We start from the raw sequence: 25,933 nt of genomic DNA on the forward strand, positions 1-25,933 counted from the left end.
TTTTTTCCTGTGCCAGGAACCAAAGTTTGTCCTGCCCAGGGACCAGGGGGGGCTGTTGGAATTGCAGGAAATCTAGCCTAGGCTCTTCCTAATCTCCCCCCTCTCTAGGCAGTGTGTCCTGAGCTAAGGTGACGGATGGCACCTGAAAGAATCGTCTCATCTTTCAGCCATGTGGAGTTGGCTTCACTCACTTTTCTATGCCGAAGGAACTGGTTCTTACCTTACCTTTTGCCCCAGAGTCTTGGCAAGTGCCTGTCTGACAGATGTGCACTGCAGCCTATGCCTGCACTGACATGGTGCCTGACTGTCACTAATGTCTCTTAGAAATCCCTCTCTGGTTTTCTCACTTTTATTTATGTTTTGTTTCTTGCATGTGCAGTTTTGTAAAGCAAACTCGAGGTACTGTATCTCGCAGCTCATCTGTCTCCAGCGTAAACTCACCGTGAGTCACTCTGCTACGATTTCCATCTGTGGCTCCATAATGACTACATGCACACACCTCCCCTCCACTCCTAACTGCTTTCCCACCTGAGTCATTTGCTTCATGGGTGGCTCCAAGCCTCTGTGCCTGGGCTGGGGATGGTGGGCACACTTCCTGAGGTCCCCAAAGCCTGTTCACAGGCCCAGCTCTTTCCGAGCTCCGCATTCTGCCTCCCCATCCTGGTCTCTGTCCTCTTGCCTGCTTTCTGTTGTGTGGAGTCATTTGTGTGTCAGATGCATCTGCTTCTCTGGGTGGATGGGATGCTGTGGGCTCAGGCCTCCTGTGGTTCCTGTGCAGCCAGGGCCCTGCGGGTGGGGATGGCAGAGAAAGTTCTCAGAGGACATCCAGGGGCTCTTCCTAGCCTCTTTTACTTGAGAGGAACATGTCAGTGGTTACTCTAGTATGAGCAGAGCTGCTGGAGCTTGTGCTACACAAGCCAGAGGGGTCATGGAAATCCCAGGCTGTTGTATCCTTGCACACCTTCTTCTGGAGATATGCTTTGGGGTGGCTTGTCCTTAGGGATCTTGCCCGGAAGATGAGCCCAGGCCCTGAATGTGCAGTCATTGAGGTGGCCAAGTACAGTGGAGCCCTCTGATGCCATGGCTAGATGTCCCATTCTGTGTTCTGTGCTTGCCTTGTGTATCTCCCAGCAGCAGTACAGAGCTAGCTCAGTCTTCCCACCAGTACTGGTTCATGCTGGATCCTGACCACCCCACCCACAAGGTAGAAGTGAGGCACGGATGGAGCACTCCATGGAGGTGCCAAGGTGGGGGATGCACATCAGGGCTGCTTTACACCACTAGCAGCCCTAGCTGACTGGCTCTGCTCAGAGAACTCACAGCATGGCTACAGAACTCTTGAGACTTTTCTGAGCCCTGCAGTTGTCCCTAGGGCCTTAGTCACATGGCTGAGCAGATCTCCTTTACATGGCTAGGTTTGCACCTATAAACTGGTTTCTAGACATCATGGGGTGTGGTTCCTGTAGGTGACTCTTAAAGGCCTTTGAGAGGTCAGTGGGATTTATGTGCCAGAGAGAGTAAGACTTAAGCCCAGGGCCAGAGGAGGGTGACTTAGATGCCAGCAGGGAGGAGAAGCAGTTGTATACATTCACATCCAACCAGAGAGCACAGTGGCCCCTGCTGGATTATGGGTAGTTGCACATAGGAGGTCTGATGATATATCATATCATCATATCATCATATCTGATGATCTCTGATGATATCAAGGCCCAGAGTAGCAGACAAACACAGAGCAGTGGGCATGGGGGAAGGGTCACAGTGACTGATGTCAGCGGGCAGACAGCCCTGGCACGGCTGGTCAGTATCTTGCCCCGTGTGACAGGCATGAGAAGATCCTGTCAACTCTGTGGTGCTACATTAGCCCCATAGTCAAGCTGGCCTCTTCTGTACTCGAGGCGGTTCCTGGGGCAGAGAACCTCATCTGAGGCAAGGCTCTGCCAGGAACTACAATCTAGAACCCATTCTGGCTTGTGCCTAAACTTGTAGCCATCACTTCCTACATCCATTGTCCTTACTGCCCAGTTTCCCAACAGAACTAAGATGGTGGCCCCAGGCAATAGCGACATCAGAATGAGCCACCTCCCAGTTCAGAGGGCTCAGAGTCTAGGCTCATCCTGGACATCTAGACTCATTAAGTGGCCAGAGTTTGACCAGCCACCAGCATTCTCAGGGCTCCTGTGCCTTGTGGCTCTCTTCTATTGCATTCAGAGAGTGTTGTTGAAAGATAGGCCCAGATAGAAGTGGCATGACCCCATGATCAGTTGTAGGATGCCCTGGGGAGTGTACACCCAAGGCACAGCTTTATTGCTTCAGGTAACAGGAGGTAACTGAGGTTGTAAAGCAGCACATGCCCCTGTATCACCCTGTCAATCCTTCCTGAGCTCCCAAGGGAGGTGCAGGTACTGTGCTTTTTTGCCTTTAGACTTGCAAGGTGCTGTCCAGAAGTGGCTTCCCACACTGGACCCAAACAGGTTTTGCTGTTCACCTGTCTTGGACAGGCTGCTGGAAAGACTGGGCTTCTCCTGTACCCAGCTGACTGTTCTTGTAGGTGGCTGGACTGGGCGTCTACAGATGCAGCTGACCATATGCTTTAGGGCAGTTGGGGTCTGGCCAAGGTTTGTGTCTTTTCCAGGTACTTCTTTCCTGCATGCTTGTGATCCTCATTCCACTAGAGACTCATGGCACACCCTAAGCAAGTTGTGTCTTCTTTGTAGGCCCAGCAACCTCTGCTGTGAGCTAGGCACAGGGGAAGCTCCTGTCTTAGAGGTGGTGGTAAGGGCTTGATTCAGTAGGCATGGAGGGAGCCCAGAGTGCTGATGCTAACCCTAAGTTGTCCCAAAGGACAAGATTTTCCAGAGCCTGGAGACAAGGGTCTGTGGGACTTGGAGCTTTGGTAGTCTTATTCATCAAAGGGCCTAGCATGCAAGGGGCCTCCCATATACCCTGCGCTGTTGGGAGTCTCACAGATGACATGGGAATTCTGGACTAGTGAGACCCACGTTCTCCCTAGCCTGTTCAGTGCAGGCTGAGCTAGACCACTGGCTACCCTTGGTATCCGAGGGCCAGGGCTCATTGTGTGAAAAGGTGGGGGGGGGGGCCCACAGAGCCTTGGGAGAGGAGAGCACTGGCACCCCTGGGAGACATGACTTCTGGGCTCCTGCTCATTGAGCCCAGCAGCTGCTTTCCAGTTAGGGCCCAACCACCTCTCCCCGAGGCTCACTTGGCTCTGACTGTGAGTACACCTGCCTCTTCCTGAGCCTCCTTCTGGGAGATGCCACAGGGAAATAGCTCTGCAGAGGTGGGCACCGCCCGGGACACCTCTGCTTTAGTGCTAAAACAAAAGCCAGCTCCCGAGGGAGCTTCCTTAGCCCTTCTCCACTGGTACCACAGCCCTTCCGTCCCTCTGTTCTGGTCTTTCTGGCCCGCTGCTCATGTGTCCAGGAGGCTGTTCTGCTAACTCTTGCTGGTGCTTACCATTCCCCCTGTCCTGGACCCTGGGACCTGCGGGGATGGCCTCCAGGGCCCCTCAGCAGCCCAGGGCTGAGGGCTGCAGGGGGGAGAGGGCTGGACCTTCCCCGTCCGGGTATCGGGCCACCGGGTCCCCCTTGCGCCCCGCCTGCCCTGCCACGCTCGCCGCGTGCGCGTCCCGGGCGTCCCGAGGCCGGTGGGCAGCGCTGCCGTCTCCCCACAGGCAGCAGAGCGCGGCCCGGGCGCGCTCGGTGTGGGAGCAGCGGGCCAGCCAGCTGCGGCTGCAGAACCTGCGCGCCAGCTGCGAGGCGCTGTACAGCGAGCTGGAGCCCGAGGAGCGGCTGCGCTTCGCCTCCGCGCGCCGCCTGCGCCCCGACATGAAGACGCACCTGGACCGGCCGCTGGTGGTGGAGCCGGGCCGGGCCGGGCCGCGCGGCGGCGCCTCCGCGGGAAGCAGGGCCCGGCCCGAGGGCCCCGAGGGCCCCGAGGCCGCCCAGGCGGCGGCGGCGGCAGCGGCAGCGGCGGACGCCGACCCGCCGCGCAGACACCACCGGCACCGCGACCGGGACAAGGCCCCGGGCCCCGCGGCCGGCGAGCCCGCCGACCTCCCGAGGGCCGAGGCCGCGGAGACCGCGGCGCGGGACGAGCCGGGGCGGGACGAGCGGCCGCGCCCGCGCCGCGGCAGGGAGGCGGCAGGCGGCGAGCGGGGCCGCGGCCCGGGCCCCGAGGGCGGCCGGCGGCACCACCGGCGCGGCTCCCCTGAGGAGGCCGCCGAGCGGGAGCCCCGGCGCCACCGCGCCCACCGCCACGGCCCGGACCCCAGCAAGGAGGGCGCGGCGGCCGCGGCCAAGACCGAGCGGCGCCCGCGACACCGAGGCCCGCGCTCCGGCGCCCGGGAGGCCGAGAGTGGGGAGGAGCCCGCGCGGAGGCACCGCGGGCGGCACCGGGCGCCGGCCCAGCCTGAGCCACCGCCCGAGCCCAGGGACAAGGAGGCAGCCGAGAAGGAGGCAGACAGCCCTGGAGGGGAAAAGGACGCCCGGAACTACCAGCCCAGGTACGCAGGAGGACGGCGGGAAAGGACTGGGCCCCTGCACCGCGGGTGGATGGGCACCTGAGGGCTGTGGGGACCCGAGGACTGGGAGGACCTGAGGACTGGGAGGACCTGAGGACTGTGAGGACCTGAGGACTGTGGGGACCTGAGGACTGTGGGGACCTGAGGACTGGGAGGACCTGAGGATTGGGAGGACCTGAGGACTGTGAGGACCTGAGGACTGTGGGGACCTGAGGACTGTGGGGACCTGAGGACTGTGAGGACCTGAGGGCTGTGGGGACCCGAGGACTGGGAGGACCTGAGGACTGGGAGGACCTGAGGACTGGGAGGACCTGAGGACTCGGAGGACCTGAGGACTGTGGGGACCTGAGGACTGGGAAGACCTGAGGACTGGGAGGACCTGAGGACTGTGAGGACCTGAGGACTGTGGGAACCTGAGGACTGGGAGGACCTGAGGACTGGGAGGACCTGAGGACTGCGGGGACCTGAGGACTGTGGGGACCTGAGGACTGTGAGGACCTGAGGACTGGGAGGACCTGAGGACTGTGGGGACCTGAGGACTGTGGGGACCTGAGGACTGTGGGGACCTGAGGACTGGGAGGACCTGAGGACTGTGAGGACCTGAGGACTGTGGGGACCTGAGGACTGTGGGGACCTGAGGACTGGGAGGACCTGAGGACTGGGAGGACCTGAGGACTGCGGGGACCTGAGGACTGTGGGGACCTGAGGACTGTGGGGACCTGAGGACTGAGAGGACCTGAGGACTGGGAGGACCTGAGGACTGTGGGGACCTGAGGACTGGGAGGACCTGAGGATTCGGAGGACCTGAGGACTGTGAGGACCTGAGGACTGTGGGGACCTGAGGACTGGGAGGACCTGAGGACTGAGAGGACCTGAGGACTGTGAGGACCTGAGGACTGTGGGGACCGGAGGACTGGGAAGACCTGAGGACTGGGAGGACCTGAGGACTGTGAGGACCTGAGGACTGTGGGGACCGGAGGACTGTGGGGACCTGAGGACTGGGAGGACCTGGGGACTGTGGGGACCTGAGGGCTGTGGGGACCTGAGGACTGGGAGGACCTGGGGACTGTGGGGACCTGAGGACTGTGGGGACCTGAGGACTGGGAGGACCTGAGGACTGGAAGGACCTGAGGACTCGGAGAAACTGAGGACTTGGGGACCTGAGGACTGTGGGGACCTGAGGACTGTGGGGACCTGAGGACTGGGAGGACCTGAGGACTGGGAGAATCTGAGGACTGTGGGGACCTGAGGACTGTGGGGACCTGAGGACTGTGGGGACCTGAGGACTGTGGGGACCTGAGGACTGTGGGGACTTGAGGACTGGGAGGACCTGAGAACTGGGAGGACCTGAGAACTGTGGGGACCTGAGGACTGTGGGGACCTGAGGGCTGTGGGGACCTGAGGACTGTGGGGACCTGAGGGCTTTGGGGATCTGAGGACTGTGGGGACCAGAGGACTGGGAGGACCTGAGGACTGGGAGGACCTGAGGACTCGGAGAATCTGAGGACTGTGGGGACCTGAGGGCTGTGGGGATCTGAGGGCTGTGGGGACCTGAGGGCTGTGGGGATCTGAGGACTGTGGGGACCTGAGGACTGGGAAGACCTGAGGACTGGGAGGACCTGAGGACTGGGAGGACCTGAGGACTCGGAGAATCTGAGGACTGTGGGGACCTGAGGCCTGGGAGGACCTGAGGGCTGTGGGACCTGAGGGCTGTGGGGACCTGAGGGCTGTGGGGATCTGAGGACTGGGAAGACCTGAGGACTGGGAGGACCTGAGGACTCGGAGAATCTGAGGACTGTGGGGACCTGAGGGCTGTGGGGATCTGAGGACTGGGAGGACCTGAGGACTGTGGGGACCTGAGGCCTGGGAGGACCTGAGGGCTGTGGGGACCTGAGGACTGGGAGGACCTGAGGACTGGGAGGACCTGAGGACTCGGAGAATCTGAGGACTGTGGGGACCTGAGGGCTGTGGGGATCTGAGGACTGGGAGGACCTGAGGACTGTGGGGACCTGAGGACTGGGAGGACCTGAGGACTGTGGGGACCTGAGGCCTGGGAGGACCTGAGGGCTGTGGGGACCTGAGGACTGGGAGGACCTGAGGACTGGGAGGACCTGAGGACTGTGGGGACCTGAGGCCTGGGAGGACCTGAGGGCTGTGGGGACCTGAGGACTGGGAGGACCTGAGGACTGGGAGGACCTGAGGACTCGGAGAATCTGAGGACTGTGGGGACCTGAGGACTGTGGGGACCTGAGGGCTGTGGGGACCTGAGGACTGTGGAGACCTGAGGACTGTGGGGACCTGAGGACTGGGAGGACCCGAGGACTGTGGGGACCCGAGGACTGTGGGGACCCGAGGACTGTGAGGACCTGAGGACTGGGAGGACCTGAGGACTGTGGGGACCTGAGGACTGGGAGGACCTGAGGACTGGGAGGACCTGAGGACTCGGAGAATCTGAGGACTGTGGGGACCTGAGGACTGTGGGGACCTGAGGGCTGTGGGGACCTGAGGGCTCTGGGGATCTGAGGACTGTGGGGACCTGAGGACTGTGGGGACCTGAGGACTGGGAGGACCCGAGGACTGTGGGGACCCGAGGACTGTGGGGACCCGAGGACTGTGAGGACCTGAGGACTGGGAAGACCTGAGGGCTGTGGGGACCTGAGGACTGGGAGGACCTGAGGACTGGGAAGACCTCAGGGCTGTGGGGACCTGAGGACTGGGAGGACCTGAGGACTGTGGGGACCTGAGGACTGGGAGGACCTGAGGACTGTGGGGACCTGAGGACTGGGAGGACCTGAGGACTGTGGGGACCTGAGGACTGTGGGGACCTGAGGACTGGGAGGACCTGAGGACTGTGGGGACCTGAGGACTGTGGGGACCTGAGGACTGGGAAGACCTGAGGGCTGTGGGGACCTGAGGACTGTGGGGACCTGAGGACTGTGGGGACCTGAGGACTGGGAAGACCTGAGGGCTGTGGGGACCTGAGGACTGTGGAGACCTGAGGACTGTGGGGACCTGAAGACTGTGGGGACCTGAGGACTGGGAAGACCTGAGGGCTGTGGGGACCTGAGGACTGTGGGGACCTGAGGACTGTGGGGACCTGAGGACTGGGAAGACCTGAGGGCTGTGGGGACCTGAGGACTGGGAAGACCTGAGGACTGTGGGGACCTGAGGACTGGGAAGACCTGAGGGCTGTGGGGACCTGAGGACTGTGGGGACCTGAGGACTGGGAAGACCTGAGGACTGTGGGGACCTGAGGACTGTGGGGACCTGAGGGCTGTGGGGACCTGAGGACTGTGGAGACCTGAGGACTGTGGGGACCTGAGGACTGTGGGGACCTGAGGACTGTGGGGACCTGAGGACTGGGAAGACCTGAGGGCTGTGGGGACCTGAGGACTGGGAAGACCTGAGGACTGTGGAGACCTGAGGACTGTGGGGACCTGAGGACTGTGGGGACCTGAGGACTGGGAAGACCTGAGGGCTGTGGGGACCTGAGGGCTGTGGGGACCTGAGGACTGTGGGGACCTGAGGACTGGGAAGACCTGAGGGCTGTGGGGACCTGAGGGCTGTGGGGACCTGAGGGCTGTGGGGACCTGAGGACTGTGAGGACCTGAGGACTGGGAAGACCTGAGGGCTGTGGGGACCTGAGGACTGTGGGGACCTGAGGACTGTGGAGACCTGAGGACTGGGAAGACCTGAGGGCTGTGGGGACCTGAGGGCTGTGGGGACCTGAGGACTGTGGGGACCGGAGGACTGTGGGGACCTGAGGACTGGGAGGACCTGAGGACTGGGAGGACCTGAGGATTGGGAAGACCTGAGGGCTGTGGGGACCTGAGGACTGGGAGGACCTGAGGACTGGGAAGACCTGAGGGCTGTGGGGACCTGAGGACTGTGAGGACCTGAGGACTGGGAAGACCTGAGGGCTGTGGGGACCTGAGGGCTGTGGGGACCTGAGGACTGGGAGGACCTGAGGACTGGGAAGACCTGAGGGCTGTGGGGACCTGAGGACTGGGAGGACCTGAGGGCTGTGGGGACCTGAGGACTGGGAGGACCTGAGAACTGTGGGGACCTGAGGACTGTGGGGACCTGAGGACTGGGAAGACCTGAGGGCTGTGGGGACCTGAGGACTGTGGAGACCTGAGGACTGGGAAGACCTGAGGGCTGTGGGGACCTGAGGACTGGGAAGACCTGAGGACTGTGGGGACCTGAGGACTGGGAAGACCTGAGGGCTGTGGAGACCTGAGGACTGTGGGGACCTGAGGACTGTGGGGACTTGAGGACTGTGGAGACCTGAGGACTGTGGGGACCTGAGGACTGTGGGGACCTGAGGACTGTGGGGACCTGAGGACTGGGAAGACCTGAGGGCTGTGGGGACCTGAGGACTGGGAAGACCTGAGGACTGTGGAGACCTGAGGACTGTGGGGACCTGAGGACTGTGGGGACCTGAGGACTGGGAAGACCTGAGGGCTGTGGGGACCTGAGGGCTGTGGGGACCTGAGGACTGTGGGGACCTGAGGACTGGGAAGACCTGAGGGCTGTGGGGACCTGAGGGCTGTGGGGACCTGAGGGCTGTGGGGACCTGAGGACTGTGAGGACCTGAGGACTGGGAAGACCTGAGGGCTGTGGGGACCTGAGGACTGTGGGGACCTGAGGACTGTGGAGACCTGAGGACTGGGAAGACCTGAGGGCTGTGGGGACCTGAGGGCTGTGGGGACCTGAGGACTCTGGGGACCGGAGGACTGTGGGGACCTGAGGACTGGGAGGACCTGAGGACTGGGAAGACCTGAGGACTGTGGGGACCTGAGGACTGGGAAGACCTGAGGACTGTGGGGACCTGAGTACTGGGAAGACCTGAGGACTGTGAGGACCTGAGGACTGGCAGGACCTGAGGACTGTGGGGACCTGAGGACTGGGAGGACCTGAGGACTGGGAAGACCTGAGGACTATGGGGACCTGAGGACTGGGAAGACCTGAGGACTGTGGGGACCTGAGGACTGTGGGGACCCGAGGACTGTGGGGACCCGAGGACTGGGAGGACCTGAGGACTGTGAGGACCTGAGGACTGGGAGGACCTGAGGACTGTGGGGACCTGAGGACTGGGAGGACCTGAGGACTGGGAAGACCTGAGGACTGTGGGGCCTGAGGACTGGGAAGACCTGAGGACTGTGGGGACCTGAGGACTGGGAGGACCTGAGGACTGTGGGGACCTGAGGACTGGGAGGACCTGAGGGCTGTGTAGACCCGAGGACTGTGGGGACCCGAGGACTGGGAGGACCTGAGGACTGGGAGGACCTGAGGGCTGTGGGGACCTGAGGACTGGGAGGACCTGAGGACTGGGAGGACCTGAGGACTGTGGGCACCTGAGGACTGGGAGGACCTGAGGACTGGGAGGACCTGAGGGCTGTGGGGACCCGAGGACTGTGGGGACTCGAGGACTAGGAGGACCTGAGGACTGGGAGGACCTGAGGGCTGTGTAGACCCAAGGACTGTGGGGACCCGAGGACTGGGAGGACCTGAGGACTGGGAGGACCTGAGGACTGTGGAGACCTGAGGACTGGGAGGACCTGAGGGCTGTGGAGACCTGAGGGCTGTAAGGATCTGAGGGCTGTGGAGACCTGAGGACTGGGAGGACCTGAGAACTGTGGGGACCTGAGGACTGGGAGGACCTGAGGACTGTGGGGACCTGAGGACTGGGAGGACCTGAGGACTGGGAAGACCTGAGGACTGTGGGGACTTGAGGACTGTGGGGACCCGAGGACTGTGGGGACCCGAGGACTGGGAGGACCTGAGGACTGTGAGGACCTGAGGACTGGGAGGACCTGAGGACTGTGGGGACCTGAGGACTGGGAGGACCTGAGGACTGGGAAGACCTGAGGACTGTGGGGACCTGAGGACTGTGGGGACCCGAGGACTGTGGGGACCCGAGGACTGGGAGGACCTGAGGACTGTGAGGACCTGAGGACTGGGAGGACCTGAGGACTGTGGGGACCTGAGGACTGGGAGGACCTGAGGACTGGGAAGACCTGAGGACTGTGGGGACCTGAGGACTGGGAAGACCTGAGGACTGTGGGGACCTGAGGACTGGGAGGACCTGAGGACTGGGAGGACCTGAGGGCTGTGGGGACCCGAGGACTGTGGGGACTCGAGGACTGGGAGGACCTGAGGACTGGGAGGACCTGAGGGCTGTGTAGACCCAAGGACTGTGGGGACCCGAGGACTGGGAGGACCTGAGGACTGGGAGGACCTGAGGACTGTGGAGACCTGAGGACTGGGAGGACCTGAGGGCTGTGGAGACCTGAGGGCTGTAAGGATCTGAGGGCTGTGGAGACCTGAGGACTGGGAGGACCTGAGAACTGTGGGGACCTGAGGACTGGGAGGACCTGAGGGCTGTGGAGACCTGAGGACTGTGAGGACCTGAGGACTGTGGAGACCTGAGGACTGTGAGGACCTGAGGACTGTGGGGACCTGAGGACTGTGGAGACCTGAGGACTGTGGAGACCTGTGGACTGGGAGGACCTGAGGACTGTGGAGACCTGAGGACTGTGGAGACCTGGGGACTGGGAGGACCTGAGGACTGTGGAGACCTGAGGACTGTGGGGACCTGAGGACTGTGGAGACCTGGGGACTGGGAGGACCTGAGGGCTGCGGAGACCTGAGGGCTGTAGGGATCTGAGGGCTGTGGAGACCTGAGGACTGTGGAGACCTGGGGACTGGGAGGACCTGAGGGCTGTGAGGACTGAGGGATGTGGGGACCTGAGGGCTGTGAGGACCTGAGGGATGTGGGGATTTGATGGCTGTGATGGCTGTGGGCACCATGACCTGTGAGGACCTGGTTGCTGTGGGTGTCTCAGGGCTGTGATGGTTTTGGCGACTTGAAGGCCGTGGGGAGCCTGGGAGGTGTGAGGGTTCTGCATATCTGGGGATTTGCGGTCTTCATATGGGAGAGGTGGAGGAAAGGACTTGGGCTACTGTGATGCTGGGTCTTAATATCCCGGCTGCTAAAACAGGATGACTGTCTTCTCCCTGTTTCTGCTGCAGTAAAGTGCACTAAGGTATATGACTACCATTGTGCTCAGTGAATGTTAGTCCCCAATTTAAGGCACCCAGGGAAGGGAGTGAAAGCTTAGCTCAAAGCTGTTGGCAACAAGGTGTCGTTAGCTCGCACCCATAATCCTGGCTACTTCGGAGGCTGATATAAGAATTGCAGTTTGAAGACACCCCAGGGAAATAGTTTATGAGGCTATAGTTAAGAAGCGAAACGTTGGAACTAGAGGCATGTCATAAGTGGTATAGCTCCAGTCATTAGTGAAAAAGCCAAGTAAGAGGAATGAGAGGTCCTAAATGCCCGAATACACACAGGTTTGGGGATATATCAGGACTGAGTGGCCTGGAGAGAAGGAAAAACTAGGGAGTACTATGGAAAAAGGAGGGCTGAAAAGCCTGAGGGAAGCCTGAAGAAGTTCTGGGCTGGATGGAACAACTGAAAAGGCCAGACTGAGTACTCACCACAGAATGGGACCCCAGACCGTCTGCTTTCTCCCTGGCACTAGGCTGTGCAGGAGACATGGGGACAGAGGCCACAAATCAACCAGAACAAAGGTAGTCAAAGGCTACCACTAGGATCAGCCTCGTGGAGGCTGAGTGCAGTGGTCTGTGCTGGGTGATACGACAGGTCCAGCTTTCCTGGGAAATGTTGGGCTCCAGACCACTTCATTATGCATTCAGTTCTGATCCATATATACACAGTGATACCAGAAGCACCTAGTTCTGCTAGGGACATACAGATGAGTTAGTGCCCTGCCTACCTTCTGGACATAAAAACATGAAAGTAAGCTGTGCGCCTGTGGCTTATTCCTGTAATCCTAGATACTCAGGAGGCTGAGATATAAGGATCAAGGTTCAAAGCCAGCCGGGTCAGGAAAGTCTATGAGACTCTTATCTCCAGTTAACCACCAGAGAAACCTGAAGTTTGCTGTATAGGGTGGTAACCTTGAGCTGAACTGTTCAGGAGCAGTGCCCTGGCGCAGAGTTCAGGCCCCACGACTGACAAACAACAAACAAACAAACAAACACAAAAATGTACAGGGCAGTAGAAGCCAGTACAAAATACCAGAGCAGTGGAGGACATAGTTTGAGGTTTTCTTGGCTTGGGCACAGGTAGAGTTGAAGGAGAGGGTTTGCAGACTGATGGGTTTGGCATTGCCTCAAACCGATTGATGTATGTTTCCCATTTCAGGGAGTCTCAGTGTGGCCTGGAGGCCAGTGGGGTGACGAGCAGGGTTCCTGTGCACACACTCCCTAGCACCTCTCTGCAGAAGGTGGAGGAACAACCAGAGGATGCAGACAATCAGCGGAATGTCACTCGAATGAGCAGTCAACCGTCAGACCCTAGCACCACTGTGCACATCCCAGTGACATTGACAGGGCCTCCTGGGGAGACTGCAGTGGCTTCCAGTGAGTATCCTCCTGTTCCAGTGGCACAGGCCCAGCCATATCATTTCTGTGGCTCCATGCGGCTGCTGGGGACCCAGCTTGCCTCTTTCAATTGTTCTCCCAGCTGAAAAGGAAGTCCTTTGTTGTGAGCATCTGTCCCTTTCCTTTCTACTGCCCCGGAGGCAACTGTAGGTTAAGTTTTCATCTTCCTCCTCCTGTCAAAAATGTCTGAGGTTCCAGTTACTTCCCAGCTGAGTGTGAGTGGGCTGAAAATACAGTGGAGAGGGCCAGTGTTACAGAAAGACAGACCATAAGATGCAGAATGACATAAGCCTTTATGGTTGCACAAAAGCTGCTAAGGGACTGTGGCCATGGTCTTGACTGGGGCTGAGAGTTGGTAAGGAAGGAGGTAGGCCTCATAGCTTTCTCCTACTTGCTCATGTGTCCTTTTCCTGAGCTGCCCACATGAGGCGCAGGCAGTGAGGGCAAGGTGAACAAACTGTGTAGTAGGCAAAGGCCTACAGGTGAGAAATGTGGCTCTTCTATAATAGGGAAAGTGTGTGTGTGCGTGCTTCAGTTGGCTCTGTAGAGAGGGTTCCAGGGGGATAAGATGGACTTCACGGAAGGCCATAAAACACCGAGTTCTGGGGGAAACTGGTCTGCTTGATTGGGCACCCTGCACATTATGTTCACATTTGCAGATGTTGTTGCACCATACACATATCTGTCCCTCGTGTACTTACTTTGTCTCTCACTGGGGCTCCCACCAAGCGGAGTCCCGGGTGGACTGGGAGGGGTGGTGGCTGTGGCAGCCCACTCTTCCCTCACTCTGTTTCTTCAAAAGAAAGACGATCCTGGTCCATTTGTGTTTCACTTTCCATGGGCTCAAGGGAGTCTGTTTCCCCAGCTTCCTCTGAGTCTCTGGAGGAGCCTGGCTTTTGTTCACAAGATACCCCACGTGACCCCACCTTTCCCTCAGCCCCTCATCCTTGCTGGAAACCACTGATCTTTTTACTGCTTTTAATTTTGCCTTTTCCAGAAATCACCTTTTCAAGGTGGCTTCTTTCACTTAGCATTCCGCTTGTTCCATGTCATTTCATGGCTTCCTCAGTCATTTCTTTTCAGTACTTTCAGATTCTAGTGTTAGTTAGACAGATGGACCAAAGTCCACTCACCTAGTGAAGGACATTGTTATTGCTTCCATTTTTGACAATTACGAATGAACATTCATGTTCAGATTTTATGTAGACCTGATACAACTAATTTGGGGAGTGAGAACTTGAGTCTGGAGGCTTACTCAGCCATACTGACATGCTCTGTAGCTTGTTTGGGCAAACACTTGAGTAAACTTTTTTTTCTTTAAAAGAAACTGCCAAACTGTCTTCCAAAGTGACTGCACCATTTTACATTCCCCCAAGCAGTAACAGAAGTGGGGCTGCTGAGCTCATGGAACCTAATAAGGAGTGCCTTGATGCTAGACAAAGTGCTGGTTATAGGGTCTGATGGTCTGCTGGGTTTCAGTCTTGCTTTGCATCCATCTTCCTATGCCCCTACTCTTTCTTTTTGGAATGGGAATATTCATTCACTATCATTATATTTTGGGAGTGTGTAACTTTGTTTCAATTTTTACCAGGGACTTATAGCTAAGATTTGTTTTAGATCTTAGAGGAAATTTTAAACTTGGGATTTTGAATAATGCTGGGAGTATTAAGACTTTGTGGGGGCCAGAAGCTTGGCCTAGTGGTAGAGTGCTTACCTAGCTTGCACGAATACCCATATTCGATTCCTCGGTACCACATACATAGAAAAAAGCTGGAAGTGGTGCTGTGGCTCAAGTGGTAGAGCGCTAGCCTTGAGAAAGCCTAAGGACAGTGCTCAGGCCCTGAGTTCAAGGCCCAAGACTGGCAAAAAAAAAAAAAAAAAAAAGAGACTTTGTGGACTCCTGGAGATGCATTTAGCATTAGGAGATGGAGGGGACCTTGGGGACCAGGATAGAATGTTATAGTTTGAATGGGAGATGTTCCCAGTAGAGAACAAAAAAAATGAAAATTGAGACTATAAATTTATGGCATCAAGCTTCCTGGTCTACAGAAGTAGATAAAATATTATTTTTCCCTTCAGATCATGTATCTCCTAATTTTCTGAATCCTCAAATTTTATGTTAGTTTTAGTGTTGCTTTTGTCTTTTTTTTGTGTGTGTGGGGGGTTGGTCATGGGATTTGAACTCTGGGCCTGGGCATTGTTTGTTTAATTCTTTTTTTTTTTTTGTGGGTCATGGGACTTGAACTCTGGGCCTGGGTGTTGTCCCTGAGCTCTTTAGCTCAAGGCTATCACCCTACCCCTGGAGCCACAGCCCCATTTCCCCTTTTCTGGTGATTAATTGGAGATAAGAGTCTCAGCCTCTTTAGTGCCAGGCTGACTTTGAACTGGAATCCTCAGATCCCAGATCTCAGCCTCCTGAGTAGGTAGTATTACAGGCTTGAGCCACTCTGGTCAGCTCTATTGTTTAATTCTTATTGTATGATTATATAATGTTTGACTTTTTTCTCTGAGTGCTAGTTAAATTATACCTTATAGACTTTACATTTAATGTTTTCATTGTAATAAAATTATAATTAAATCATCTAGCTTTGGCTTATATGTTCTTCAGGACTATATTTATAGATTCCTTGGAATTCTTTTCATAGATAATAAACTGTAAAAGAGAAGTTTCATTTTTCCTTTTATTTATTCTTCTTTCTTCCTGTCCTGGCTGTGGTGTGCAGTGCTGTGTTAAAAGCTGTGTTGAAAACTGACACCCTAATACTGTCATGTGGGAATGACTTGATATTTCACCATTTTTTGTGGTGTCAGCTACAATTTGTTTTGTAGATGTTCTTTTTTTTTCTTTGTGGGTCATGGGGCTTGAACTCAGGGCCTGCACACTGTTCCTGACCTCTTCAGCTCAAAGCTCCTGCCCTACCCCTTGAATCATAGCCCTATTTCCAGCTTTTTGGTAATTAATTTGACATAAGAGTCTCATGAACTTTAGTGCCCGGGCTGGCTTTGACCCTCGATCCTTAGATCTCAGCCTCCTGAATAGCTAGGATTACAGGGGTGAGGCACTGTGCCTGGCTTAGTAGATGTTCTTTATCAAGTTGGAGAAGTTCCTTCTCTATTTCTCTTTTTCCAAGAGTTCTTTTTAAATTATTATAAAGTTCTATTCAGTTTTGTCAAAGTATTTTCTGTTTTTGTTTTTGCCAGTCCTGGGCTTGAGCTCAGGGCCTGAGCACTGTCCTTGGACTTTCTCAAGGCTAGAGCTCTACCACCTGAGCCTCAGCACCACTTCCAGCTTTTTTTCTATGTATGTGGTACCAAGGAATTGAAGCTGGGTCTTCGTGCATGCTAGGCAAGCACTCTACCACTAGGCCAAACTCCTGGCCCCTGTCAAAGTATTTTCTGTATTGATTGATATGGTTCTTGAGATTTTTATTTTCTTCAGATGGTTGTGTATATGGATCCGTCCTTTCTTGGAGAGGGTTACCTCAAAAATCATGAGGTTATCATGTTGTCCTTGTCTAGTTTGGCTGTCAGAGTAAATTTTTGATTGATAAAATATTTTTAATTTAATAAAATTATTCCCTCTTCTGTTTCTCAGAATGGTGTTGAATTGGTATTATTTTTCCTTTAAATGTTTAGTAGACTTTGCTGAATTTCTTTTTTTTTTCTTTGTTTTTTTTTCCTTTGTGAGTTATGGGCTTTTTCTTTTTTTTGTTTGATATGTATTTAATCCATCACTGTATATAACAGTCTCAGTATATTTATCAATAGTATTGCTAACACATGACATAAAATTAAAACAAAGCAAGTGTATTTCATAAAAGAAATTTTAGTAGAATAAAATTTCTCCAATGGTGGGCATTTGATTCAATATGCTTCTGAGTCTATAGTTCCAGGGTCTTACTGATAGTTTTAGAATGTCTAGCTACATCCATTGCACATACATATTTCCTTAGAGACCCCATGTATACTAAGAATTAAAAAGTAACAGCTGGTGGCAGGACAATATTAGATATTTATAACCTTAAATTTGCAATAAAATTTCATTTTTATTTTACTTTACATGGGAATAATTATATGTCCTTCATTTCAGATTTGCATAACTTCCTGATGGACTTCAGAAATAAAAAGTGTTTTTAATTTTAATGCATACAGTGCTACACATTTCCTTCTTGGTACTGCTTCCAAAAATATTAAAATTTTGTGTTATATTTTAATTCTTTTTAGTTCTAATTAAAATTTTTTCTTTGAATCTTCCTCCCAATCATCTTGTTTTCCTCCTTCCCTTTCCTATCTCAAATGAACAAATAAACATGTATATAATATACCAGGTAACAAAGTCAGATACAGTAACAATACAAGATTAACCATAAGGGCAAAAAAAGAGAAGACAAATAATATAGTACATTAAGAACAACAGTCACACAGATAAAGCTCTTGTTTCCATTCCTAGAGTTCTTTTCATGTAGTCTCATCTTATATGACCTTATGTATTTAGGTTCTGAGCTATTGTAATCCTTTGCTAGGTGAGTCCTAGATGTGTACTAATTATTACAAATGAGGGAAACCATGGAGCCTATGTTCCTTTGAGTTTGGCTTACATCACTTAATATGATTTTTTCCCAAGTCTTTTCGTTTCCTTATGAATGGGGCAATGTCATTCTTTCTGATTGAGCATAGGATTTCATTGTGTATAAGTAGTATGTGGTTATTTTATTTGGATATTTTCCTGCTGTCTTTCTACTATTGACTCCTAGTTTGACTACCTTGCGGTTAGTAACCACACTCTGTATTATTATCGTTCTTTGAAGTTTGTTAATGTTTGTTTCATGTCTTAGGATATGGTGTATGGTATCTATTCTGTAGGTGTTGGATGAGAACATGTATGTGTTCTTCTATTGTTGGTTAGAAAACTTGCCTTGCTCCATCTTGGGCTAGCTCTGTTTTGCTGATTGGTGTTTTTCAAGTGCTGTTTTCTATCTAGGTCTATCAACTGTTAAGAAAGATGCTCAAATCTCTAACTATAAATGTGTTGTTTCAGTTGTTGCTTTATGTATGTTCATTTATGATGTATGGTACCTACAATTACAGTTTCTGTGCCTTCTTTTTTTTTGTTGTTTATGACTGTGTTCTGCTACTTGAGCTACACCTTCACTTTTTTTTTTTTGCCAGTCCTGGGCTTGAGCTTAGGGCCTGGGTGCATTGTCCTTGGACTTTCTCAAGGCTAGAGCTCTACCACCTGAGCCTCAGCACCACTTCTGGCTTTTTTTTCTATGTATGTGGTACCAAAGAATCAAACCCGGCTCTTCGTGTATGCTAGGCAAGCACTCTACCACTAGGCCAAACTCCAGGCCCAGTTTCTGTGTCTTCTTAGTGGAGCAACCCATTTATCATTGACCCTTCTCTGAACCTGTTAATTTTATTTTATCTGAATTCTGTACTACCTTATATTAACATATTTACTGTTGCTTTTTATTAATACTTTCATGGTATATCTTTCATATCTGATTTTCAGCCTACGTGTGTAACCCAAGTTTCACTTGAGTTGTTTGTTTGTCAATTATGGAGCTTGAACTCTGGGCCTGGCCACTGTCCCTGAACTCTTCAGCTCAAGGCTAGCACTCTACCACTTGAGCCACAGCACCACTCTGGTTTTCTGGTGGTTAATTAGAGATAAGAGTTTCATGGACTTTCTTGCCCAAGCTGGCTTCTCAGATCTTAGCTTCCTGACTAGCTAAGATTACAGGCATGACCCACCAGTGCCTGGCTTAATTTGTGTTTTTTTTTTTTTTTTTTTTTTTTTTTTTGCCAGTCCTGGGCTTGGACTCAGAGACTTGAGCACTGTCCTTAGACTTTCTCAAGGCTAGCACTCTACCACTTGAGCCTCAGCACCACTTCCAGCTTTTTGCTATGTATGTGGTACTGAGGAATTGAACCCGGGTCTTCATGCATGCTAGGCAAGCACTCTACCACTAGGCCAAACTCCCGGCCCCGATCTGTGTTTTTAATTCACTCTATCACCCCTGTCTTTCATTTGTCATGCTTAGAGATTTTATATTTAATATACATATTGGTATCTTAGGTCTTAAATTTGTTATCCTATATTTTTCTGTTGGCACTGCTTTTTCTTGTTTCCTTTTCCTGCCTTTTTTTTTTTTTTTTTTGCAGTCCTGGGGCTTGAACTCAGGGCCTACACACTGTCCTTGGGCTTTCTCAAGGCTAGAGCTCTACCACTTGAGCCACAGCACCACTTCCAAGTTTTTCTGTGTGTGTGATACTGAAGAATCAAACTGGGTCTTCATGCTTGTTAGGCAAGCACCCTACCACTAGGCCAAAACTCCCAGCCCCTTCCTGCCTTTTTTGAGAGGGGAACTACTTGAACATATTTTAGAATTCCATTTTGGTGCATCTATAGTACATTTGAGTATATCTCTAGTACAGACTTTATAATAGTTGTTTTAGGTCTTACATTATATTAACGTAATTTACCCCATTTGGTGTCATTGTTTTTTCATTTTGTGTGGTGTAAAGCTTTACCTCTCTAAACATCCCTTTTTCCTTCCCCACTTATGATACAGTAGTCTTAAATATTTTTGCAAACATTTAAAATTATATCTGAGGGTTTTATAAATTTTATTTTAACTATGAAACATAATTTAGATAACTAAAGAAGAGAAAGAGGGATTACATTTATTCATATTTTTCTCCTATGATTCGTCCTTCCTGATATTCTAATATTTCTTTGTATTATAAGTTATTTTTTGTAGGGAAGACATTCTTTAGCCACTTCAGGTGACAGATTCTCTGAGTTTTCTTCCATCTGAGAATGTCTGGATTTTTCCTTCATTCCTGAAGAATATTTTCACTGGGTATAGATTTCTGGGTTGACAGTTCTTTTTTTTTCAGCACTTGAGAAAACGTGTGCCTCTCCCTTCTGGCCTCCATGGTTTCTGATGAGATTCCCACTGTCATTCGAATTGTTTCCTTCCTATAGGTAAGAAGTTGTTTCTCTCTTGATGCTTTCAGGTATTTTTCTTTGTTTCTGTAGTTCGGAAGCTTGAGTACAGTGTTTGTGGGTTTCAAGCTGATCCTCCTTGGGGTTTGCTCGACTTCTTGGCTATGTAGGTTATGTGGCAGTGTCTCATCTGTTATATCCTTGAGTGCTTCTTTAGCTCTGACTTTCCAGAACTCTGACAACAGAAAGTGCGTGTCAAAGGCTCCTGAGGTGACTGATTTTTTTCCATTCTACTCTTCTTTTGTTGTTAAGATTGGGTTATTTTTGTTATTTTCCCATTCACTGATTGTTTCCCTTGTACTTTCCATTTTCTGCTTGAGCCCATCAATTAAGTTTTGAACCTTGGTTATGATGTTTTTCCATTTAAAGATTTTCTTTGGTTTGTCTTCTGTTTCTTTCCTGAGATTTTATTTGTTTCAAATGCATGTTCATTTTTCTGTGGAGAATTTTTGTGTGATGGTGCTTTTTTTAGGACTTTGTCAGATAGTTTTAACATCTATCATTCTGTTGTTTGATTGTCTTTTCTCACTGAAATTGACTTCCTGGTGTGGTACAATGCCACCCACACCCTCCAATCTCCCACTGAGGACTGAACATCAGGGCCTGTTCCAAACAAGGCTTTGGGGTATGTTTGGGCTGGAATGTGCTGTGACTCTCCTCCTTTTGTGTCACTGAAGATGACGGGCCTGAACCAATGTGCTCCACCATTGTGCTCCACCTGTGGCTGGGATTACAGGTGCATTCAACCACACCCAGCCATTGTTTGAGATGGAGCTTCACAGACTGCTTTTTTTTTTCTTGGGTTAGACTCAAGTTATGATGCCTTGATTTCTGTCTACCAAGTAGCTAACATTATATACCTGAGCCACTTTGTCTAGCTACTTTTGATTAAAAACTAGGTGGTTTGGTATGATGTCATCAGCCTGTGAGTCTTGATTACATTTTCTATTTTGGCTCATCTGTGGTGATGCTCACCAGTGAGGACTGGGAGACACCTCTCAGGTGAGATTGGAGAGTAGACTTTTTTCGTCTCCACAAAGCAATGGAAAGAGGTTGTCCATAACTGCTAGGCTATGATGAGTGTCCTAACTCTGTGTCAGGTCTCGAATGGTTTATAGTGATCATTTGTGTTGAAAGCCGTTTGTATAATTATATCTATTTTATGTTGGATAGTTACATTGCTTTTGCTTTGCTTTATAGTTTTTTGATGTGGAATATTTCCTTTTTTCCTTGTTTCTTCTTATGGGAACTTTGTAGGGATATTGAATTTATTTTTCAGGTAAGCAATATTTTACATTTTCCTAGACCAAGAGTTAGTTACATGTTATTTTTGTGGAGCACAGAATGGAGTTTGGTCTAGTATGCTTGCTTTCTCATTCAAAGAACTCTGTTCTGTTACTACAGTGAAATGCACCTTCCTTGACTGGATTTAGGAGAAGGGTCTTCTGGTTTTATTTCTCTAATAATTTCATGCGCTGCACCACCTTTGAACTCAGCCAGAGGAGTCTTATCACTAACCACACAGTGCCTCTTCTTTCTGGCGTCTCTCTTCTTCCTGACCCAGGGACTTTTCAAGCTTCTTCCTTGAAAATCTGTGTCAGATGATCTGGTTAATATTAAGGCTAAATATTTCTTTTTGTATTAGTGGCTATAAGCAGATATCATTTTCCATATCATCAAGACCAACCTTCTCTCCCTCCCTCCCTCCCTCCCTCCCTCCCTCCCTCCCACTACTGTCTCTGCTTGGATCTGCAGCTCTCATGTTTGTCTCCTCACTGCCATGTGAATTTAAGCTCATGGTTTTCTTATTTCTTATTTCTAGAGATCTGGAGGGTCAGTGGCTTCTTTTTTTTTTTTTTTGCTGACCAAACAGCTAATGGAGGACGCAAGAAGAAATGTCAGTGTAGGGGACTTCCATGTCAGTGGGACCAGCCTCTTTCTCTCCATCCAGGTTTTTTCTGAGTTTATAATTCATAGCCCATTACCTTTGTAATGTCCTTCTTCTCTCTTAACCTGCTGAACCTTTCTCCACTAAAGACTGGTCTATTAATGATTGTTTTCAACCTTTGTCTCTCTTGATCTTCTCCATGTGTGTTCTCTTTTTATTAATTTTGGCTCCTAGTATGCCTCCTGCCTGCCTGCCTGCCTGCCTGCCTGCCTTCCTTCCTTCCTTCCTTCCTTCCTTCCTTCCTTCCTTCCTTCCTTCCTTCCTTCCTTCCTTCCTTCTTGTTATTATTAAGTAGTTGTAGAAGAGTTTGCAATTCCTCCTCCCCACCCCCACGCTGTCCTTGTTCTTTTCTTTCTTTCTTTCTTTTTGGCTAGTCCTTAGGCTTGAACTCAGGACCTGAGAACTGTCTTTGGGCTTTCTCAAGGCTAAAGCTCTACCACTTGAGCCACAGCACTAGTTCTGGCTTTTTCTGTGCATGTGGTATTGAGGAATTGAACCCAGGGGTTCATGTATGCTAGGCCATTTCTGGCTTTTTATATATATGTGGTACTGAGGTGAATGAGGAATCCAGGGCTTCATGTATACTAGGCAAGCACTCTACCACTAAGCCACATTCCCAGCTCCACAATTCTTTCTTTCTTTCCTTTCTTCCTTCCCTCCCTCTTCTTTCTCCCTCCTCCCTCCCTCACTGTCTCTGTCTGTCTGTCTGTCTGTCTGTCTGTCTGTCTGTCTGTCTCTTGTTTTCAGGTCTGTGACCAGGGCTAGAACTCAGTATCTGCCGCCTTTGCTCATTTTCTAGTGCTTTACCAACTGAGCTACCCCTCCAACTCCTTGGGTTTGCTTCCTTCCTTCCTTCCTTCCTTCCTTCCTTCCTTCCTTCCTTCCTTCCTTCTTTCCTTCCTCCCTTCCTCCCTTCCTTCCTTCCTTCCTTCCTTCCTTCCTTCCTTCCTTCCTTCCTTCCTTCCTTCCTTCCTCTCTCCTTTTCTTGTTTTAGGGTTTACAAATGTATGTTAGGTACAATACTTCTTGGTCAGTGTCACTCCTTTCTTCATTCTCTTCCAAGTATCCCTTTTTTATACTTTTATTATCTGTCTTGTAATATTCTTTCTCCTATTTATTAGCTGATACTCAGAACATGATATTTGGACATTTCTGCTTTTCTAGTGTTTAAGGGATTAACTTCTCCTGAAGAGCTACTTTTATACTGTGTAGTATACTTTGAAATTCATTTTTGTTTTATATCTTTCTTCCATTGTGATTCTTTTCTTTTTGCCAGTCTTGGGGCTCAAACTTAGCTTGGGCATGGTCCCTGAGTTGTGGGATTATTATTATTATTATTATTATTATTATTATTATTATTATTTTGCTTAAGGCTCGTAGTGCTCATTCACTTTGAGCCACAGCACCACTTCCAGCTTTTTCTGTGATTAATGGGAGATAGAGTCTCATAGACTTCCTATCAGGGCTAGTTTTGAACCGTGATCCTCAGATCATTGTGATTCTTATTTGATTCCTAAGTACGCATTTTAGATTTGCAAGTTGCAGTGATTTCTTTGCACAGTGTCTTTCCCCCATGTTTGACTACTGATTTCATTATTTCTTTTTATATTTCATTATTATCCGTATTGCAGAGCATCATTTTGTCTCTTCTTCCCTCTCCTTTTCTTGTTGAAGAACATGTTTCCTAATTTCTTTCAGTGAAATCTGATAGTGACAAATTTTCTCATTTTGTCTGAATAATCTTCATTCTGCCATTGTTTTTGGAAAGTAGTTTTCCATTGAATGGAATTCCAGCTTGTTATTTCCTCTCCTCATAATGAGACGATTCTATTGTCCTCTGTTTCTATTGTTTAGAAGCCAGTTTTTAGTCTAAATTTTTGCTCCTTTGTATTATTCTGTCTTCTCTCTGGCTGCTTAAGTAAAATCCTTTTAATAATGGAAAACTAAGACATAAGGAAAGTAGAAACAAGTGTAATGAATCCCTGAGTCTGTCATCCATCCTTAGCAGTTGTCTGCATTCACTAATCTTGTCCCACTTGCTTTTCTGTAATAATGTTGAATATTTGCCAGTAGCCATCTCAATTACAACTTTAAAATAATCATGGTAGCATTTTTACATTTAGTAGTGTTTATAATACTTCCCTATTATCTAGTCCCTATTCCAAGTTCAAATTTTATAGTTATCTCAAAAGTAGCTTTATTACTTTTTGTTTTTGAGTGGCATTGGAGTTAGAACTCAGGGCCTCATATGTGCTAGGCAGACAAATACTGAATCATACCTCCAATGTAGTGGCTACATTTGTTTACCTTTTGTCCCTACATTTCTGTGGATTATTACTGTTATTATTATTGGGTGTGAGTCCTGAGGCTTAAACTAAGGACTTGGTCACTATTCCTGAGTTTGTTTTTAGTTCAGTGCTAGCATTCTACCACTCTACCACTTGAACCACAGCTCCACTTATGGGTTTTTGTGGTTATTTGGAGATGAGTCTCATAGACTTTCCTGCCCAGACTGACTTCCAACCAGGATCCTCAGATCTCAACCTCGTGAGTAGCTAGGATTACAGGCTTAAGTCCCTGGTGTCTGGCTTTGCACACATTACTTTTGCGATAGTCTTGCTTCTTCCAGGCATACTTTCAGATCATAATCTCCTATTATAGGCTTTCCATCATAGCTGGGGTGACAAGTCCATTTGCTACCCACAAGCAGCTTTTTTCATGAACTCTTTTTTTTCTAGGCTGTCCTGGGACTGTGACCATCCCAGCCTCAGCCTGTGTTAGTTCATGTAGCTATTGGTTGAGATGGGGTCACATGTGCATGCCCAGGCTCTCCCCAAACTGTGATCCTTCCGATATTTGCCTTGTAAGTGTCCAGGTTACAAGTATGAGCCATTGGTACCCAGCTAGAAGTAATTTTTTTTTTTTTGCCAGTTCTGGGGCTTGAACCCAGGGTCTGAGTACTATTGTTTTTGAGTTTTCTCAAGGCTCTATCATTTGAGCTACAGTACTACTTACAGCTTTTTCTGTGTACATGGTATCAAGGAATCTAACCTAAAGCTTGGTGCATGTCACATGAGCACTCTTATCACCAAGCCATGCTACTAGCCCTTGACTTGATGATTTGGTGGTGGTGGTGGTGGTGGTGGTCACAGAGCTTGAACTCTGGGCCTGGGCACTGTCCCTAAGCTCTTCAGCTCAAGGCTAGTGCTGTGCCACTTGAGCTACAACTCCACTTCTGGTTTTCTGGAAGTTAATTGGAGATAGAATCATGGGCTTCAGTGCTCGGACTGGATTTGAACCATGATTCTCAGATCTCAACCTCCTAAGTTGGCTAGGATTACAGGTGTGAGCCACCAGTGCCCAGCTTGACTTTGAGTTTTATCTGTGTAAGCCACTTTATGGGGGCATCTCCCCTCTTCTTTTGTTCATGCTCTGTATTTGTTGAGGAAGTCCTGTCACCAAGAGCTTCCTACATCCTGGAGGTCCTTTGCTGCAGCAGGTGTCATGTACCATGTTTCTCTGACCCTTACCCTGTGAACTGTTAGTGAGAGTAGAACAGGGCTTCTGAACCTTGGCACTGATGAAATTATGCTTTTTGTCAGCTGTCTTGGGTATTTTAGGAGGTTAAGTAGCATCCCGGACCTTTACCCAGGAGATACCAGTGGCACTCCCATTGTGAGAAACAAAAGGCCTTGCCTGGATGGCCCCTATCTCAGAGGTTGCATCATGCTTTCCATCTCTCTGTGTGGTATTAAGATGGGTCAGGGGATTCAGCTGAATTCATTTTATAAACTTCTCTTCCAGAACCCTAGTATTTCTGGTAACAATAGTAAATTTAATGTAAGGGTTTTTTTTTTTTTTTTTTTTTTTTTTTTTTTTTTTTTTTTTTTTTTGCCAGTCCTGGGCTTGAGCTCAGGGCCTGAGCACTGTCCTTGGACTTTCCGCATGAGCCTCAGCACCA

At 50.4% G+C, this 25,933-nt stretch overlaps 1 protein-coding gene across 4 annotated transcripts in view; it reads left to right on the forward strand.

Annotated features, from left to right (window-relative positions):
• Positions 1-25,933, forward strand: part of Cacna1b (calcium voltage-gated channel subunit alpha1 B) — a 180,228-nt gene that overhangs the window by 80,051 nt on the left and 74,244 nt on the right. For 3 of the 4 annotated variants that reach the window (XM_090331038.1, XM_090331039.1, XM_090331040.1), the window contains exons 18-19: positions 3,692-4,522; positions 12,774-12,991. In XM_090331038.1, the coding sequence (XP_090187164.1) occupies positions 3,692-4,522; positions 12,774-12,991 (1,049 nt within the window). Of the gene's footprint in view, positions 1-379; positions 443-1,645; positions 1,649-3,691; positions 4,523-12,773; positions 12,992-25,933 lie in introns of all 4 variants that reach the window. The other variant, XM_090331041.1, reaches the window with a different exon arrangement.

This window comes from Megascapheus bottae, chromosome 3 (assembly GCF_031878675.1).
Source record: "Megascapheus bottae isolate mThoBot1 chromosome 3, mThoBot2.hap1, whole genome shotgun sequence".
In the NCBI taxonomy this organism is placed as follows: Eukaryota; Metazoa; Chordata; class Mammalia; order Rodentia; family Geomyidae; genus Megascapheus; species Megascapheus bottae.